General features: G+C 44.3%; 1 protein-coding gene across 3 annotated transcripts in view; it reads right to left on the reverse strand.

Annotated features, from left to right (window-relative positions):
* Nucleotides 1-20,276, reverse strand: part of shd (Src homology 2 domain containing transforming protein D) — a 295,420-nt gene that overhangs the window by 76,022 nt on the left and 199,122 nt on the right. For 2 of the 3 annotated variants that reach the window (XM_033046604.1, XM_033046605.1), the window contains one exon: nt 6,421-6,498. The exons of the other annotated variant lie outside the window; for it this stretch is intronic. In XM_033046604.1, the coding sequence (XP_032902495.1) occupies nt 6,421-6,498 (78 nt within the window). The remainder of the gene's footprint in view (nt 1-6,420; nt 6,499-20,276) is intronic. 3 annotated transcript variants of the gene reach the window in all.

Consider the following 20,276-nt stretch of genomic DNA (forward strand, 5'->3'; position numbering starts at 1 on the left):
CATGATCCTATTGACCTTTCCCAGATTCTAGCACTCATCTTGGGACAATTTGCAATGGACAATAACCTACCAACTTGCAAGTCCTTAAGATGTGGGATGAAACCGGAGCATCTGGAGGAAACCCACGGTGATAGAAGGAATATTCTCACAGCTCCACACGGGGTGTTCCTGAGGTCAGAATTGAACATGGGTCATTGGAGCTGTGAGGCAGCTGCTCTAGTAGCTGCAGCACCCTGTTTGGGGTAAGTGCAGCTTTGTGATTCTCTACACAGTGCAGCCCCTGTTTTGCCCCTGAAGGAAGTGTAGTCTGGGAACCTCCCACTGCATTCATTGCACCACTGCACCTCCTCTCAAGGGGCAGCACGGTGGCACAGCCAATACAGCCACTGCCTCATAGTGTTAGACACCCAGGTTCGATCCTGACCTCGGGTATTGTCTGTGTGGAGTTTGCACATTTTCCCGGTGACCGCATGGGTTTCCTCCCACATCCTAAAGATGTGCGGGTTCGTAGGTAAGTTGACCTCTGTAAAATTGTTCCTAGTGTATACGGAGTGGATGCAAAAGTGGAATAACTAAGAACTAATATGAATGGGTGATCGATGGTCGACATAGACTCACTGGGCTGAAGGGTCTGCTTCCATGTTGTGTCTCTAAACACTAAATGGGCGGCATGATGGCACAGTGGTTGAGTTGCTGCCTTACAGAGTCAGAGACCTGGGTTCGATCCTGACTACAGGTGCTTGTCTGTATGGAGTTTGAACGTTCTCCCCATGACCTGCGCGGGTTTTCGCGGAGATCTTTGGTTTCCTCCCACATTCCAAAGACGTACAAGTTTGTAGGTTAATTGGATTGATATAAGTGTAAATTGTCCCTAGCTTGTGTAGGATAGTGTCAATGTGTGGGGATCGCTGGTCGGTGCGGACTCGGTGGACTGAAGGGCTTGTTTCCGTGCTGCATCTCTAAACAAAACTAAGCTAAAGATAAAACATCCGTTTTCAATCCGGCCTTCTTGTTTGCTCAGTGGAAGCTGAGGTGACCTCAGAGCCTAATGATATTCCTGGCAGAGAGATATATCTGAGCAGTGAGTAAGGTATTATATTCCAGCACAGTCAGTGGTCAAATTTGAATGGAGATTAATGAAGCAGTCGGTCAGCTGAAATTTCACAACTAAGGATATCGTCGTTGAGGAACTGAGGAACATTTTACATTAATCATTCAAGGAATTAATAGTACTTGATTCGTAGAAGACTCTAACCTTGCCTATTATGAATTCATAATTTGCACTAGGACATTAAAGTCCCTTTAATGAATTGTTCACACCCATCCAGCAGTGAGGGTTTTTAGAACTTTCTACTGTTTTGACTCTGAGGTTTACACATAGCGACAGGTTTTTTATAGATTAAAGTCCATTTCACAGGGTTTCAGTTACCATGTCTGCAATTTTAATTGCCGTTGAAATGGCTTCCTGTGGCTGCTCATCAGGAGTGAAGGCCAGAAGCTGGGAAGAGGATTGCTAAAGCGGAACTGAGGGTAAAGTGTCGATCTTGAGCAGCTAACTGGAGCTCGTTAAATGCATTTAGCAGCAAGTGTCATAGGACCTCTTGCCTTCCAGTTCAGCGCGGTGAACTCACAGATCAGCACCGCTGTGCAGTCACACACGGTTGATGCTGAGTAGTTTCCTATCAGGTCAGTCTGAAGAAGGGTCTCGACCCGAAACGTCGCCCATTCCTTCCACCCAGAGATGCTGCCTGTGATGCCCGCTGCGTTACTCCTGCATTTTGTGTCGCGCTTCTTTTCCTGACAGGCAAAAGACCTTTGTAGGACAGGAAAAATTCAAAAGCTGCTCGTCTGCTGAATGGAGTAAAGTGTGGAAGCTGCACTTGGAGTGCAGCACAAAGTTGTGGCCGCGACACTGTGGGAAGGATGTGATCGCGAGGTGGAAGTGCCGAGGAGATTCGCCAGGAAACTGTCTGAGAAAGGGTTTATCGGGAGAAGGCAGAAGAATGAGGTTGAGTGAAAGATAAATCAGCCATGATTGAAAGGCGGAGTAGACTCGATGGGCTGAATGGCCTACTTGTGCTCCCATGACATGAACTTACATCAGTTATGGGGAGAGATTGGATAGACCAGGCTTATTTTCTTGGAGTGAAGTGTACTGAGGGGGAAACCTGCCAGAAGTATACGACGCATCAAAAAGGTAGACATAACCCTTTTTCCCCATAGTAGATGTATCAAATACAAGAGGACATCTGTTTCAGGTGAAAGGGAGGGACTTTAAAGGGAATTTGAGGGATTTTTTTTGTAGAGAGTGGTTGACATCTGGATTGGTGGTCGATTCAGATACAATTACAAGATTTAAGAGGCATTTAGACACCACTCGAGGCAAGGGATGAAGGATATGGTCCTAAGGCAGGCAAATGGGATTAGTGTTGATGGGTAAAAAGGTGGGAAAGGATGTGGTGGGCTGAAGGGCCCATTTCTGAGCTGTATGACTCCGTGACCAACAGCAAAGGGTCTACAGTGGGACAGGAGCTGAGAGTTGGGTGGAATCTCTAAGCATGTTGTCTCATATGGTCCCAAACCTGCATAATTATCTTCCTAAACCTCTCTTCATTTCTGCTTTTAAAAGTCTCCTCACTGCCTCTCACTGTGCCTATACTTTCTGTCCCCATTTCAAACATGCCCGGCCCTGTTTAATGCTATCACTTTCTCGCCCTGCAATGGATTTGGAATATCCTACGTCTGTTTACAGCAAGTTATAGATATTGGCAGAGTTTCACACAGTGAGGAAGATTATTAAAGCGCAACGGGATATACTGTAGACCAGTTGTTGATATCGTCATTGAAATCGTAGATGGCAATTAATCTCAGCAAGCGTGAGATGTTGGACTTTGTGAGGTCAAATATAAGGTGAAAGTATACAGCTAATTATAAGACCATTAAAATCATGATGTTCTTGGGGCCAAGTTTGGGGCTCCCTGAAAATGGCAACACATGTGGATAGAATGGCTAAGAAGGTTGGGGCATTGAGTATAAGAGTCAAGAAGTATGAGAGTCAGGAAGTCATCAGTTGGGGCATTGGGCATCAGGAAATTGCATTGTGGCTTTATCAAATCTTGGGTAGGACACGTTTAGAGTTTTAAGTGCATTTCTGGTCACCCCGTTATAGGTAGGATGTGGAAGTTTTGGAGATGGTGAAGAGGAGATTTACTAGAATGGATCAGAGAGTATTTATCATAGGGAGAGGTTGAACAAACTTGAATTGTTTTCTCTGGAGCGACTGAGGGGAGACCTGGTGAAAGAATATAAAATGATGAGATGCATAGCAGCAGAACCTTTTCCCAGAATGGCAGTATTGACGACTTGGGGGCATAACTTTAAGGTTCAGAGAGAGAAAGTTTAATGGAGATGTGAGGGGCAAGTTTTCTCACGTAGAGAATAGCGATGCCTGGAATACATTGCCAGGGGTGGCGGTGGAAGCAGATGCAACGGTGGTGTTTAAGAGGCTTTGAGATAGGCACTTGGGTATGCAGGGAATTGGGGGGGGGGGGACGACACACATTGCCCATTAGTTAATCTTGGCATCATGTTCCTCACAGACATTGTGAGCTGACATCCCTGCTTCTGTGCTGTGTTGTCCCATGTCCAATTGATTCAAACCAACTAACACACAAATGCCAAAGCCAACCCGTACCACACTTCAACTTTGCTGCCTTTCCCTAGGAATTAATTTCACCATTTTATTCAGAGGTGAATCGTAAAATGGTCACAGACGGACCATCGTAAAATAGTCACAGTTCTGCCCATCATGTTATGCCGGCACTTTACAAGAGCAATAGTTCGACTTCTTTCCCTCTCACTGTAGTCTTGCCAATTTTTCCTCTTCATGTCTTTGTTCAGTTCCTTCATGGATCCTGTTTCTAACGCATCTGAAGGCAGTGCATTCCAAATTCCAACCACACACAGGCAAATGGGAGATTTTTGCTCATGTCACTCTTAATTCCCTACCCCTATTTTTCATACCTATGGCCTCCAAAGCTCAACTCCACTACCAACTGGAGAAGTCATTTGCTATCCATTCTGTATGGAGGGCTCATAATTTTATATATTTATGTCAGTTCGTTCCTCAGCCTTCCCTTTGCCAAAGAAAAGAGTCCCAAGCTCTCCAATACATCTTTGTAAATATAGTCACTCATCCCAAGAACTATTCTTGTAAATCTCCTCTGGACCTTCTCTAAAGCCTCCGCTTTCCTTCAATGTGAGGCAGTTTTGTAAATGTAAGTTGCTGTTTCTGCTGTTTTTCAGGACTTTTCCTCTCACGTGTAAACACATTGGAGTGTGCTGGCAGTTTAGTAGATTATGTGGAGCCTCACACCTAATTCGGCCCAACGAGTCTACTACACCATTCAATCATGGTTGACCGATCTTTTCCTCACAATAGTCGCTAATGCCAACAAAGTAATAATGGGAGTTAACCTGGGAACCTTAGACTGAGACAAAAACAGGAAAGAGACATAAAATGCTCAGTAACATAAAGTAACTCAGCGGGTCAGGCAGCATCTCTGGGGAAAAGGAATAGGTGACATTCCCTTTTCTCCAAAGATGCTGCCTAACCCGCTGAGTTACTCCAGCATTTTGTGTCTATCTTCGATGTAAACCAGCATCTGCAGTTCCTTCCTACACAGGAAAGAGACATCCCTTCCACAGGACTAACGTGACACTAATGGGCTCAGAAGCTTATGACAACAAGCATGACACAGTTGAGACCATTAAGAACATGGCCATGTATCAATGTGGCTGCTACTGTTTTCAGCAAGGGGCTGATTTATTTGGAAAGGACTTTCAGAAGTTGATTTTAGAAAAGGGCTCAGTTGGACACTCCAAGCTTTTAGTTGAATATGATAGAGGTCCATAGTTGAATATGATAGAGAATGTGATGGAGATATATAGCATTTTGGCTGAGGCATAGGATGCACAAGCTGCCATTACACTGTCTCAGCATTGTGGAGGCTTGAGAGTCCATGGGAGCACAGACATTAAGATAAGGAACGCTGTGTTTTTCCGAGCAACTCTTTGAGTGATTGCATTGCAGTCGGATAAAACGGATGAACAACATGTCCTATTGCGGAGACGAGGCTGTAAAGAACAGTGTGTTGAGGTGCTTTTCTCGATGCGCCGCTGTTCAACTCATCAACGCTCCATGCTGACAACCAGTACACAAGTCAGGTCATACGGCAAGGTCTTCCCACACGGGAGCACTATCAGATTACTGATGCATGTTTGTGCAAAGACAGAGCCGACACAGGCTTGAGGCCCAGTACACTCTGAGTAGCATCCACCGGGGAACAAAGAAACCTAAAACTTGGAACAGGCAGCACATTCCAAGGACATGGATGTCTTATAGCAGGACTCTGGGCCCTCTCAGCAGGTGGTTGCTGGAAGCTCTGGCTCTGCTTCTAAGCCGATTATGTCCTCTCAGATCCAAGGATCAGTTTTGCAAGAAAGAGGGATGAAAATAGACGGATGCTGGAAATTTAACATCTTCAATTAAAATGGGAAAATTGATAAAGTCGCAATAGCCAAACTCAGTTGGATTCTCCACCTCAGCAAATGAAGTCCACCATAAGTTATATGGAGAAGATATTCAGCCATGACTGCATGGAATAAACACTGACTTGCACAACATACCCTGCTTCTGAAATTCATTTCCAATGCCTTCAATTAAGATAAATATATGTTGTTATTTTGGTTTTAATAAATTGAAGAAACTATTTTAATTATTGAGCAATTTGGATGTAACAATTCAGAGACTTTAGAGATACGGTATGGAAACAGACCATTCGGCCCACCGAGTCCACGCTGACCAGCAATCACGCCGCATACTAACATTATCCTACACACTAGGGACAATTTACAATTTACAGAAAGCCAATTAACCTAATCTGAAGAAGGGTCTCGACCCGTAAAGTAATCCATTCCTTCTATCCGGAGATGCTACCTGTCTCAATGAGATACTCCACCATTTTGTGTCAACCTACAAACCTGTATGTCTTCGGAGTGTGGGAGGAAACCGGAGCACCCACACGGTCACAGGGAGAACGTACAAACTCCGATTGATGGGTCAAATGGCCTCTTCTTTCAGGCCATGAGTCATGTAAAGGAAACAGGTGGGAGTTTCTTTCCTTCGTTCCAACTGAGAGAAAACTCTGCCCACGGCTTGCCAAGCATTACACTGTAAGTTAATACTTAAATAACTGGTATAATATAAGACTGTAATATATATCTAATTTCTGGGAGCAGGCAATTCACGGTGGGAGGGTTCAGGTATGGGAAGGGCAGAGGATGGCGGGATGTGAGGCAATTCCATGCAAGCAAGCTGGTGCAGAGTGGGGGAATGGGAAAAGCAAAGCAAACAATCACCTTCATCGCTCACTGAGTCATCGTCTAGCTGTCCCACAGGCGGGGGCCAAGGGAGCTCTTTAATTTCCTTAATGTCTACTGCAATGGTGATCATGGATAGGGTTGCAGGATAACAAGAGGGAGGAGAGGTAGGAGAAAAAGGACAGAAAGAGCTGAGAAAGGTCACATGAAGACAGCACATCTCTCTCATCTCTCCATGCGGAGATGGTCTCAACAACTCACCCCGTGTTGACGCATTAAAAATGGCAATTACAAGAAAATTAAACCCTTTGTGCCCCAGCAATCCTCCCACACCCAGCCATGACCACAAGGAGGAAGAAGGATCACCCATTCCTTCATTCCGGAGAAGCTGCCTGTCCCGCTGAGTTACTCCAGCATTTAGTGTCTATCTCCGGTGTAAACTAGCATCTGCAGTTCCTCCTTGCACATCGCCGTAACCCAACTAGTTCTCAGGTGAAAAAAAAGGACACAAAGTTCTGGAGAACATGGATGGGCGACACTTTGGTTCTTTAGTGTCTGAAGAAGAGTCCGGATCCAAAGTGTCTGAGGACGGGTCGTGACTCGAAGCCCACATTTCCACATCCCCCAGAGATTATGTGTTTAAGAAGGAACTGCAGATGCTGGAAAATCGAAGGTACACAAAAATGCTGGAGAAACTCAGCGGGTGCAGCAGCAACTATGGAGTGAAGGAAATAGGCAACGTTTTGGGCCAAAACCCTTCTTCAGACTGAAAAAGAATTTCGGCCCGAAACGTTGCCTATTTCCTTCGCTCAATAGATGCTGCTGCACCCGCTGAGTTTCTCCAGCATTTTTGTGTACCCCAGAGATTATGCCTTGATTTGTAATTTGACTTGCAGAAAAAATGTTCCCCATGTTGGGGGAGTCCAGAACCAGGGGTCACAGTTTTTGGAATAAGGTGTAGGCCATTTAGGACTGAGATGAGGAAAAACATTTTCTCCCAGAGTTGTGGATCTGTGGAATTCTCTGCCACAGAAGGCAGTGGAGGCCGATTCACAGGACGTTTTCAAGAGAGAGTTAGATTTAGCTCATAGGGCTGATGGAAAAGGGATATGGGGAAAAAGCAGGAATGGGGTGCTGATTTTGGATGATCAGCGATGATCATATTGAATGGCGGTGCTGGTTCGAAAGGCCGAGTGGCCTACTCCTGCACCTATTTTCTATGTAAACCAGCATCCGCGGGTTCCTTGTGTCTAGTTTGCTCAGGGGCTAAGTGTTTCACAGCTTCAGTCGCCAGCTTGGTCCAGTGCACTGGGGGGGGGGGGAGGGGAATTAAAGGATCATTCAATCCTCAGCCATTCTATGGCACAGTTTATGGGCTGGATGTATAGTAACAGGCAAACCGCAATCCCTCCTGACCAACCAAACATGAATGAGCTCTTAATTAAAAGCAGGATTGTAAATTTACATAGGTCCCCCTCGTCCCACTCCCCCGATCCATTTCCGAAATCCTGGAGGAGCGGAATGTTCATGTTGAGTTCCTCTGAAGATTCAGCAGGAGGCCAGTCCGCGCGCCGAGAATATTCTATGCCGCAAATTACGACGAGATATTTAATAAATCATACTTTGTAAGAAATCTTCACACCAGATAAAGGGTAACTTGGGACTCAAATCAGAACTTAAGTCTGCCAAAGCTCACTTTGAAAGCAACTTACTTGAAAATTGATAAGGTGCAATATAAAATGAAAATATTTCTTTTGATGTATGCATTCTTAGTTTGAGATTTCACAAATAATAAAAGCTATTGCATTTATGGAAAGATTGTTATATGCTCAATATATCCTGAAGGATTTTTACATTCAATTAATATCTTCTGAAGTGTTATGGCAGAATGTCGCACTCCTTTCATAGTCTTACTGTAACTAGTTCCATTGCACAAATGATCCCGTGTCTTTTAATATTATTTTTGGTTGGTTAAAAACTTCAAAGAGCAATAAACATGATTTTATGACAATCGTGGATTTTAATTAAATTGTCTCTCAAACAATCATTTCCAGGTTAAAGGAACTGTCAGCATATTAGAAAAGACACAAATTGCCTATTCCAATAAATCTCTAGAGCTTTAATTAAATGTGCTGTGACAATCTTCCTTATCTCCAATGAGCTGAAATGAAGACACAATCTCTGCCATCTCCTGATCTAACTTATCCTTTAACAGGCCTAAAAAAACTGTGTACAGTTCACACAGCCCATGTTGTCTCTGAAAATGTATGTGGGATAGAAATTGCAGAAGGTCTGAAGAAGGGTCTCGACCCGAGACCACCCATTCCTTCTCTCCAGAGATGCTGACTGCCCCCTGAGTTACTCCAGCATTTTGCGTCTGTCTTTGGATGGAGATTCATTTGCATTAAGTTTCATGTCAATTACGATTTGGGTATTTCTAGGTGCATACCCAGCTCAAGCTCCAGATCAAAATGCAACAGATGATGGCGGACCCTATCAATGTTACTTTTGCCAGCATTCCTGATGAACGCGAATTGTGTTGTCTGGGCAGCAACCATTGTTGGACATTCCCAGGACAACCTGATCTTCACAGCACAGAGCAATCCCCAAACTCAACTTGCAACATTCAGGTGGCCACTCAGTATTCAGTATTCCTCTTCACATTCCAAAGAGAGACACAAAATTGCTGGAGTAACTCCGCGGGACAGGCAGCATCTCTGGAGAGAAGGAACAGGTGACGGTTCAGGTCGAGGTCCTTCTTCGGACCCGAAACGCCACCCACTCCTTCTCTCCAGAGATGCTGCCTGTCCCGCTGAGTTAGTCCAGCTTTTTGTGTCGATCCACGATTGAAAGCATCTGCAGTTCCTTCCTACACTCTTCACATTCCAAGCTCCACTTCTATAACCCGTGATGCAGCCTAGGTTCTCTGATCTTCCCCCCCTCTGACCCCTGCAATTTCCCCAAGCTCACCCTTCACTCTCCAACCTTCTGCTTCTGCAGCCCCACAAATACCTGGCCCAGCAAGGCCTCGTTGGGGTTTATAAACCATCCTTGCCATTCGCTGAGGATCAGTGTGTTCTACCTCTAGTCCTCACATGACATGACAAAGGTCACCTCTTGTGTTACAGAAAACCGCCTTTTCAAAAGATAATTGTATCAACGGAGTACAGGGGTTGAGGGCCGGAGAGTTTCAGACTCACCGTCACAAAGTGATTTTTCTTACAGTGTTTTCAAAGATATAGGTCTTTTCAACAACAATAAATTAATTTTGTTCAATCTGAGTCTGATTCTGAAGAAGGGTCTCGACTTGAAACCCACTCCTTCTCTCCCGAGATGCTGCCTTACTGTCCCGCTGAGTTACTTCAGCATTTTGTGTCTATCTTTGGTTTAAACCAGCATCTGCAGTTTCTTCCTACGCAATTAATTTTGTTACTGCAAGCTGAAGATACTCAAGTCAGTTTGCAGGGTTTAATGGAATATCATTGCACAAGTGTCAATAGAAGTGATTGTTTATCAATGTCAACAGCCACCCATGGTTAAGGAGACAGCTATGTTCTTCAGGGACAATGTGCTAGATTGCGGCAGGGAGATTGCATGGAAACAGAATGTTTTGTCCCCTGTACTGATTTGGGTCAGCACAGTGACACAGCGGTGGATTAGTTGCCTTACAGCGCCAGAGACCCGGGTTTGATCAAGACTATGGGTACTGTCTGTACGGAGTTTGTACGTTCTCCCCGTGACCAGGTGGATTTTCCCCGGGAGCTCCGTTTGCCTCCCACACTCCAAAGACATAGAAACATAGAAAATAGGTGCAGGAGGAGGCCATTCGGCCCTTCGAGCCAGCACCGCCATTCATTGTGATCATGGCTGATCGTCCCCTATCAATAACCCGTGCCTGCCTTCTCCCCATATCCCTTGACTCCACTAGCCCCTAGAGGTCTATCTAACTCTCTCTTAAATCCATCCAGTGATTTGGCCTCCACTGCCCTCTGTGGCAGGGAATTCCATAAATTCGCAACTCTCTGGGAGAAAAAGTTTTTTCTCTCCTCAGTCTTACTTTTCTCACCAAAGTCTTAATTTTCTCACCACAGTCTTACGACGTACAGGCTTGTAGGTTAATTGGCTTCAGTAAAGGTTGTCTCTGGTCCCTAGTGCGTAGGATAGTACTTGTGTACGGGAATTGCTGGTCGGTGCGGACTTGGTGGGCCGATGGGCCTGTTTCCACGCTATAAACTAAACTAAACTAAATGAAAGACAGCTTTTTTTGGGCTTGTGTATTTCCAAGGTAACCTTCAGGAAGTTCTCAAGTTCCCGATCGAACTCTCATTATATCGATTCGACTCACAGGAAACAAATAGTCTCCCCAGTTCATCACTTGTGCTATATCTAATCTGTGTTATGAAAACATGCGTCATGGCAGAACGACTTGTACTGAAGCAGACCCCACTAATGGTGTGAAGATCTGCCGCACATTGACAGCTGCAGATGGCTGGGACTACACACACATATAAATGAAAATGAGAGGTGTAGTCTTCCAATATACAATATGTACCATTGCACACTTTCGGACCAGCTCATGGAGAGGATTGGAAAGGAAACATTTGGGCCGTACAATTCAGATGGAGACTCCCATTCTATTTTTCATTGCGATTGAATTGTGTGCTGCAGCCTAACATGGTGATAGACACACAAGAGAATGCAGATGCTGGAGCCTTAGGCGAAAAAAAAACCAAGCGTGTTGGAGGAACTCAGCAGGTCAGGCAGCATCTTTGGTGGGTAAAGGACAGAGAATGTTTTGGAATGAGACCGATCTTTATAGTTAGTAGGAAGGAACTGCGGATGCTGGTTTCAACTGAAGATAGACACAAAAAGCTGGAGCAACTCAGCGGGACAGGCAGCATCTCTGGAGAGAAGAAATGGGTGACGTTTCGGGACGAGACCCTTCTTCAGAATGAACAGACTTCTGACTCGACCCGAAACGTCATCCATTCCTTCACTCAAGAGATGCTGCCTGCCCCGCTGAGTTACTCCAGCTTTTTGTGTCTACCTTCTTTATAGTTGGTGGAGTAGGCAGGAGAAAGCTGGGAGAGATGATAGAGATGATAATATTTTTGAATGGAGTCTAGGTGCATTGAAACTGCTCCAGCAGCACGTTGAGGCAGTTGTGTGGGCATATGTGGTAGAGGTTTGCCAGTTGAAAGGGTCAGCTTATGTTGTCAGTCGAAATAACTACACGGATCAGTTGCGTTGTTGAATCCCTGCCAAAAATGTTAGGTTTATTGGAATGTGGTAACTTGATGCCAGCATTCAAATGCTTATGGAAAGGAGGAGACAGAAGGGATTTCCTGATTTACTGCATCACCACTCTTCCTTGTGTCCTACATTTACCCAGAGGGCAGCATTTGTTGGTTGGATTAAAGTACGAATATTTGCTGAGTCTGAATTCTTCCAGCTAATGTTGTATCTCCGCAATCTGTTAAGACTGAGACTAATAGGCTATTTACAAGTAATAATAGTCACCCCAGTTGCTTACAAACAAGACAATCAAAGGCAAATGTTAAGGTATGGATTATTCATCACGTAACGTGCCTTGTGTTGGTTAAGCGGGCGTATTAGTGCGTATTAGTGCATTGCAAATGCACACATCACCGACACATGTATAGGCGCTTCCCGACTTACGAAAGGGTTACATCTCATGGACCTTTGCGTAAGTCTGATGGTACGTAAGTCAGAAACGGAAGTTTAAATTTATACTGTATATTTGTACTGTGTATCTCCTGCACATCTGAAGTTGTGTAAATACCTGGAAATTATAAGTTTGCACCAATAAAACTAGAGGCAGGCTGAGACAATCACTGGGCACGTTATTTTAGTTCAGTTTTGTTTAGTTTAGAGATACAGCGCGGAAACAAGCCCTTCAGCCCACCGAATCCGTGCCGACCAGCAATCCCCATACACTAGCCCTATCCTACGCACTAGGGACAATTTCCAATTTTTATCAAAGCCAATTAACCTACAAACCTGTATGTCTTTGGAGTGTGGGAGGAAACCGGTGCACCCGAGGAAAACCTATGCGGTCACAGGAAGAACAAACAATCTCCATACAGACAGCACCCGTGATCAGGATGGAACCCAGGTCTCTGGCGCTGTAAGGCACCAACTCTAGCACTGTGCCATCGTGCAAAATAATTAGTTCTTGGTCAAACCATAAATTTAAAATGTAGATGCAGCTTAGAGGTCTTTTTAGATCCTGATGTACACAATAGCTATGTGTGTGGACCAAGTGGGAGCCCCGACACGGAGAATGGCCGAGTGGTTTGCAGAAATGACACATGCGACGGCAGTAGCGCACTGCTAGCGAGACGCGCAACTCGGAAATAAAGCTGTGGGCTTAAAGAATTGCTGATGTTAGTGCGAGTTTATGTAAGTCCCCTGGTGCTAAAGTCGGGGCGTGTCTGTACCAGATACACACATGCGAACAAATATCTATTGTGAACAAATGCATACATATGTATGCTTTGACATTTCTCCATAGGCACACGGTATGCATGCTTACCCACGCCAATGCTTATACACAGACTATTATTTTGAGTCAATCACAATGCATCACCAGGCTATTTGATTTTAAATCTTATTTGGTTTCAGCGTGTTAAATGGAGTATTTAATTAGCCAAGTTCACGGAAGTCATATCTTCAAATTGGCTTGTGTTTGATTGTAAACCCAAATGAGCTCCGCAACATTGCTGTTTCTAACTCACACAGATTAGCTCTAATCTCTGTCTGAGGCTCACAGCATCACACACGTAAAACTAATCTTTGGAATTCTTCACCCGAGAGGCCTGTGGAGGCTCTGTGGTTTAATTCATTCAAAAATAAGATTACTATGTTTCTGGATATAAAGGGATTCAAGGGATATAGGGGATAGCGCTGGAAGATTGTGTTGCAGTGGTTCAGCCATAATCTATGTGAATGATAGTCATACAGTGTGTAAACAGGCCCTTCGGCCCAACTTCCCCATGATGACCAACGTGCCCCATCTACACTAGTCCCACTTGCCTGCATTTGGTGTATATCCTTCTACCCTACCCTATCCATGTACCTTTCCAAATGTTTTTTAAACGTTGTGATAGTGCCTGCCTCCTCTGGCAGCTCGCTCTATATATCCACCACCCTTTGTGTAAAAAAGTTGTCTCAGGTTCCTATTAAATATTTCCCCATCCACAGTAAAGCTATTTCCTCTGGTTCTTGATTCCACTACTCTGAGCCACTTAAAAGATTCTGTGCATTTACCCGATCTATTCCTCATGATCTTATACACCTCTATAAGATCACCCTTCACTCTCCTTTGCTCCAGCTAATGAAGTCCTAGCCTGTCCAACCTCTCCCTATAGCTCAGGGCCTTCGAGGCCTGACAACATCCTCGTAAATTTTCTTTGCACCCTTGCCAGCTTAAGGACATCTTTCTAGTGGGCTAAAGGGCCAGATGGCTTAATCCTGCTCCTATTTTTGTGATTCTTATGTTATTATATCGAACCTAATTCTCCATGTAAAGACTAAACATTCTCACTTTCACCACAACACAAATAAAAAACCTTATCCATAAGGATTTATAGATACTTCCAACAGCTCTCAACACAAAGTGATGAAGTATAACAGCTGTAAACTGTGCGTAGTGCTGGGGGGAATAGGCGAACAGACATTGTGGGCCGAAGGGCCTGTTACTCTGCCTACTGAACCATGTTCTAAGGTGGGGTGGGTGGGTTGAAATATAGTCTTAAATCAGGTGTGAATTTACCGTGTGCCAGAACACGGAGACTACACAAAAAATGTGTCCCTATCATTCGAGGTTTTATGTTTCCAAAGGCAGCAATTCCTAATTATATATCTAAAATATCTATTCCTCTTCCATGAGAAATTAGTTTTGCACTTCAATGGTTAATCTACTCCCTCAATCCTGTCACGTCTCCGGCCCGGTAAGATTTATACTTTGATTTCTATTAATGTGCCTCACGATGTTTCATTACGTCCGAGGTGCTATTTCAATACAAGTTGCCGGATTTTTTTCTACAGCTCCTCGTGAATGTTTATGTGTGACAGGCCCGCTTGAGTTCTCTCCCCCCAAAACCCCACGCCCAGCTCCGTGGTACCACTGATTTAATTCTCCGCGTAATGGCCGCCATTCTTCAATTGGCACGAGCAGCTGCTGACAACGTTCGAGAAGGAAGGGAACATCATTGCAGTGTGTCACCGCACTTTCATTACGTTAAAGTGCCAGATTATAATTTACAGGCCTACCTTTCCTGTCGGCGCTGCACATATTACAATAATTGCAGGCTGTTCATCATATCCCAAGGCTACTTTTTAGTGTTAAAAAAAAGCGATTTACCCCCTATTAAATTGCATAACTTTACAAATCATGTTAACGGGTTGTGTTCTTTTCTTCCTCGTTTTCGCGCTGTATGTGATAAGAATGCAAATGCAGAATTGGTCTGACATCCCATTTCATTTGCCTCAGCCTAACGCCGGCTAAAATATTAGTCTGCGAGAACAATTCTAGCAGGTTGTCCCCTTGGGTATTAGCTGGTACAAGGCAGGCAGCGTGGTATGAACATTTCCCTCCACTGCTTCATTTCATCAAGAATTACGAGAATTCAAATCTGTCATGTTAGCCCTAAATAATAATTACACGTAACAAACTACTTGGCTGTTCATTTCATTTCACTGTCCTTGGGAGCAACATAACAACAGGAGCAAGCTACTGAGCCACAGCCTGGATCCATTTACCTACCCTTGGCTCCATGTCCCACACCACCCTTACCGTGCCAACATGTACCAGTCATTTTTACTTCTTTTCACAACATGCTTCATTCCCCCTGCTGCAAAGTGCATTTTGTAGTTTCCATTCATTATGGTACCGAGCCAGAAACAGACCATCCCCCATATTAAGTCCAGTTCAGCAAATTGAGAGCTACGGGGAATTGGCACAGAAGGGAAAGTTGTGGCCTGGAACAGATCAGACATGATCATTTTGAAAGGTTGGACAGAGGCTTGAGGGGCCGAGTGGGCTTTCTCCTATTTTCTGTTCTTATCTACAGATTTGATTCCAAGCCTGCGTTGAGTTGGGTGATCAATGCCAAGATGGTTGGTGGGGTGCATGTGCAGTATGTAAGTGCAAGTAAGAATGGAGTGCAACATGTGAAATTACGTCTGATGTATCCTTTTTCCAGATGCTACAAATATACGTGATTTTACTGCGTTCAATAAAGGAAGGTTTGTTGATAGCTCCTCTTCAGTTAATTGCCTTCGCATGCAGCAACACTAATGGGCTTGCAGACATTGCATTAGTGAAGAGTCTGAGATATTACTGCTTGAGGAAGAAGTAGAGCAGTGATATGATAGGAAGGAAATAATGGATGAGGCACCTGAAGTGGAGCAGTGATGACAAGCAACTGACAAGACAGACATCTTCACAAGTTCACAAGTTATAGGAGTAGAATTACGCCATTTGGCCCATCGAATCTACTCTGCCATTCAATCAAGGCTGATCTCTGCTTCCTAATCCCATTTCCCTGCCTTCACCCCATAACCCTTGGCACCCTTTCTAATCAAGTATTTGTCTATCACTGCTTTAAAAATATCCACTGGCTTGGTCTTCACAGCTCTCTGTGGTAATGGGTTCCACAGATTAACTGCCCTCTGACTAAAGAAGTTCCTCCTCACCTCCTTTCTAAAAGATCATCCTTTAATTCTGAGGCTATGATCTCTGATCCTAGACTCTTCCACCAGTGGAAACATCCTTTCTACATCCACTTTATTTATGCCTTTCATTATTCTGTCAGTTTCAATGAGGTCTCCCCTCAACCTTCTAAACTCCAGCGAGCACAGGCCCAGTGCTGTTAAACGCTCATCATATGCCAGCCCACTCATTCCTGAAATCATTCTTGTAAACCTCCTCTGGACCCTCTCCCGAGCCAACAAATCCTTCCTCAGATATGGGGCCCAATTTTGCTCAGGATGCTCCAAATGCACCTTATAGAGCCTTAGCATTACATCTCTGTTTTTGTATTCTATTCCTCTTGATAGAAATGCTAGAATTGAATTTGCCTTCCTTACTACCGATTCAACTTGCAAATTAACTTTTTTGGGAGTCCTGTACCAGCACGCCCAAGTCCCTTTCCACCTCCGATTTCTGGATTCTCTCTCCATTTAGAAAATAATTTATGCCTTTATTTTTATTCCCAAAATGCATGACTCCACACTTTGCTATACTGAATTTCATCTGCCACTTCTCTGCCCACTCTCCTAACCTGTCCAAGTCCTTCGGCAGAGCCCGTGCTTCCTCTACACTGCCTGCCCCTCCACCTATATTAGCATTATCTGCAAACTTGGCCACAAAGCCATCAATCCCCTTATCCAAATCATTAATATACAACATGAAGAGAAGCGGCCCCAGCACCGACCTCTGCAGAACTCCACTAGTCACTGGTAGCCAACCTAAAAAAGCGTCTTTTATTGCAACCCTTTGCCCTCTGCCATCCAGCCAACCTGCTATCCATGCTAGTATATTCCCTTGAATACCATGGGCTCTCATCTTCCCTAGCAGCCTGAGTTACCGCATCTTATCGAAGGCCGTCTGAAAATCTTGGTAAACAACATCTACAGCCTCCCCTCTGTCTGTCCTGCTGTTAACTTCCACAAAGAACTCCAGCAGATTCATCAGGAAAGATCCATGCTTACTTCGGCCTATTTTATCATGAACTTCCGAGTACTGCGTAACCTCATCCTTTATAATTGGATCTAAAATCTTACCAACCACCAAATTCAGGCTAACTGGCCTATAGTTTCTGCTTTTCTGATTTGCTCCCTTTGTTGAAGAGCGGGGTGATATTCGCATGCCTTCATCGGTCAGGTCAATGAGTACAAGGAGTACAAAAGTCAGGACCAATGAAGGCAAGCATACCTTAAGCTTTCTTTACCACTCTATCTACTAGTATTGCCACTTTCAGAGAGCTGTGGACTTGAGCCTCAAGTTCCCTCTGTACTTTAATGCTGCTATTGGTCTTGCCATTAATTGTATACTATCCCCTTACATTTAGACCCTGAAGATTTATCCGCCTGAATGCTTTTCAGGGGACCCAACACCATCTCCATGATCTCAAACTGCCCCAGGATATTAGTATAGCTCGCACTGATCTCACTATCCTTGTCCTTCTCCTTGGTGAGGGTCTTGGTGAGACCACACCTGGAGTATTGTGTACAGTTTTGGTCTCCTAATCTGAGAAAATTCATTCTTGCCATAGAGGGAGTACAGAGAAGGTTCACCAGACTGATTCCTGGGATGTCAGGACTTTCATATGAAGAAAGACTGGATAGACTCGGCTTGTACTCGCTAGAATTTAGAAGATAGAGGGGGGATCTTATAGAAACGTACAAAATTCTTAAGGGGTTGGACAGGCTAGATGCAGGAAGATTGTTCCCGATGTTGAGGAAGTCCAGAACAAGGGGTCACAGTTTAAGGATAAGGGGGAAATCTTTTAGGACCGAGATGAGGAAAACATTTTTCACACAGAGAATGGTGAATCTCGGGAGTTCTCTGCCACAGAAGGTAGTTGAGGCCAGTTCATTGGCTACATTTAAGAGGGAGTTAGATGTGGCCCTTGTGGCTAAAGGGATCAGGGGGTATGGAGAGAAGGCAGGTACAGGATACTGAGTTGGATGATCAGCCATGATCATATTGAATGGCGGTGCAGGCTCGAAGGGCCGAATGGCCTACTCCTGCACCTATTTTCTATGTTTCTATGTTTCTATGTGAATACAGATACAAAGTACTTCTTTAGTAAACCTTTAGGTTTAGGTTTATTGTTGTCACATGTACCGAGGTACTGTGAAAAGCTTTGTTTTCCATACTATCCAATCAAAGCAGATAATACTATACATAACCACAATCAAGCAAAACTCAAGTTCAATAGGTTGAGCAAAGGTGAAGATGCAGAGTGCAGAATATAGTTCTCAGTATTATAGCGCAACAGTTCCACCTACTTAGTACCTCTCATCCCTTAGTACCTCGCAGACGTGATGGCCGGTGTGTATAAGGTCAGACTGGAGACACTGTCAAACATGTACAACTCCAACCCTTTCTCAATTGGTTGTTAACAGAACACTTTATGGTATGGACTGACAGATGAAATAATTCAGGTGAGACTATCTGATACACTGGACATAACATTTGGAGGACTGTGAATGGGAGACTTCCACTGGTATGGAGACAAGGTTTAAAAATTGCACTCAGGATACATTTCAGAAGGCAGGACAAGTATATTTTGCTGTGGATCAACAAGCTGGATTTGTATTGTGACATGGGATATAAGGTCAGAAAGAGTCAATTAGGGCAGGGCTACCCAAGAAATTGAGAAACATTTCTGCAAAATAAGGAGCAGAAAAACTCTAATAATTCAGCACGCTCAAGACTTTGATGGTGAGGGAACAGACAATATTCTGTACTCTTGAGAGTTAATTTAATTAATTTCCCAACACATTTTAATTGACATTTTTTAAAAGATGTTACACACTATTATAATACATTTCCTTGTGCGCTCGGTAAGTTTCAGAGGAGCACAGGAAAGAGGGCACCTGTGAATGGAAGGGAGTGTGGGGACTGGGGACCCAGTGAAAAGAAATGCGGTAGGTGAACTGTGACACCCACCGCCTAGGTGAGTGGAAAGGGAGTGCGAGAATTTGAGCACCTTTGAGTGAGAAGAGCCTGGAAATCAAGGCCTCAGCGAATGGAGTGTAGATGAACTGGAATCCAGATGAGTAGTAAACAGCAGCTGGTGAGGTAGCCACCAAACCGTTGGGATTTAGTTTTGAGATACAGCACGGAAACAGGCCCTTCGGCCCACCGGGTCCATGCCGACCAGTGATCACTAACACTCTCCTACACACTAGGGATAATTTACAATTTTTACCAAAGCCAAATAATCATCAAATCTGCATGTCTTTGGAGTGCGGGAGAAAACCGTAGCGTCCAGAGAAAACCCACACGGTCAAGGGGAGAATGTACATACTTCGTACAGACAGCACCTGTAGTCAGGATCGCACCTGGTCTCTGGTGCTGTGAGGCAGCAACTCTACCACTGCGCCACTGTGCTGATGTCTGAATCATCATAGGTTCTGAATGATCAGAGGTTTAGTGTGTCAGAGAATAGTGAATAGAACCAGTTTAGTTAAATTTATCTTATTGTCACGTATACCGAGGTACAGTGAAATGCTTTTGTTATGTGCTAACCAGTCAGTAGAAAGACAATACATGATTACAATCAAGCCATTCATGGCTTACAGTTACTTGATGAAGGGAATAACATAATAACATTTAGTGCAAGATAAATCCAGTAAACTCCGATCAAAGATAGCCCAGGGGTCTGCAATGAGGTGGATAGTAGCTCAGGACTGCTCTCCAATTGTTGGCAGGATGGTTCAATTGCTTGATAACAGCTGGGAAAAAACTGTCCCTGAATCTGGAGGTGTGTGTTTTCACACTTCTATACCTGATGGGAGAGGGGAGAAGAGGGAGTGGTCGGGATGTCACATCCTCAGTCGAGGACTAGTGAAAGGCAGCCTAGTGTACATGGAAGATAGACACAAAGAGCTGGAGCATCTCTGGATTGCAGGAATGGGTGATGTTTCGGGTAGAGACTCTTCTTCAGACTACATGGGCCTGAGTCAGAAGCATTATGTGGACAGTAATTTGGCTTCCTCAAACCAAAGGGACTAATCAGAAACCTCAAGGGCAGGTAGTTCTGCAGAAGAGTGTGTAATCTGTTTCAACAGTTTGGTTCACAGGAACTTCAGGACAGCCACGACATCATTACTAGAGACCTCAGACAAGGTGAGAAGCA

This window comes from Amblyraja radiata, chromosome 29 (assembly GCF_010909765.2).
Source record: "Amblyraja radiata isolate CabotCenter1 chromosome 29, sAmbRad1.1.pri, whole genome shotgun sequence".
NCBI lineage: Eukaryota > Metazoa > Chordata > Chondrichthyes > Rajiformes > Rajidae > Amblyraja > Amblyraja radiata.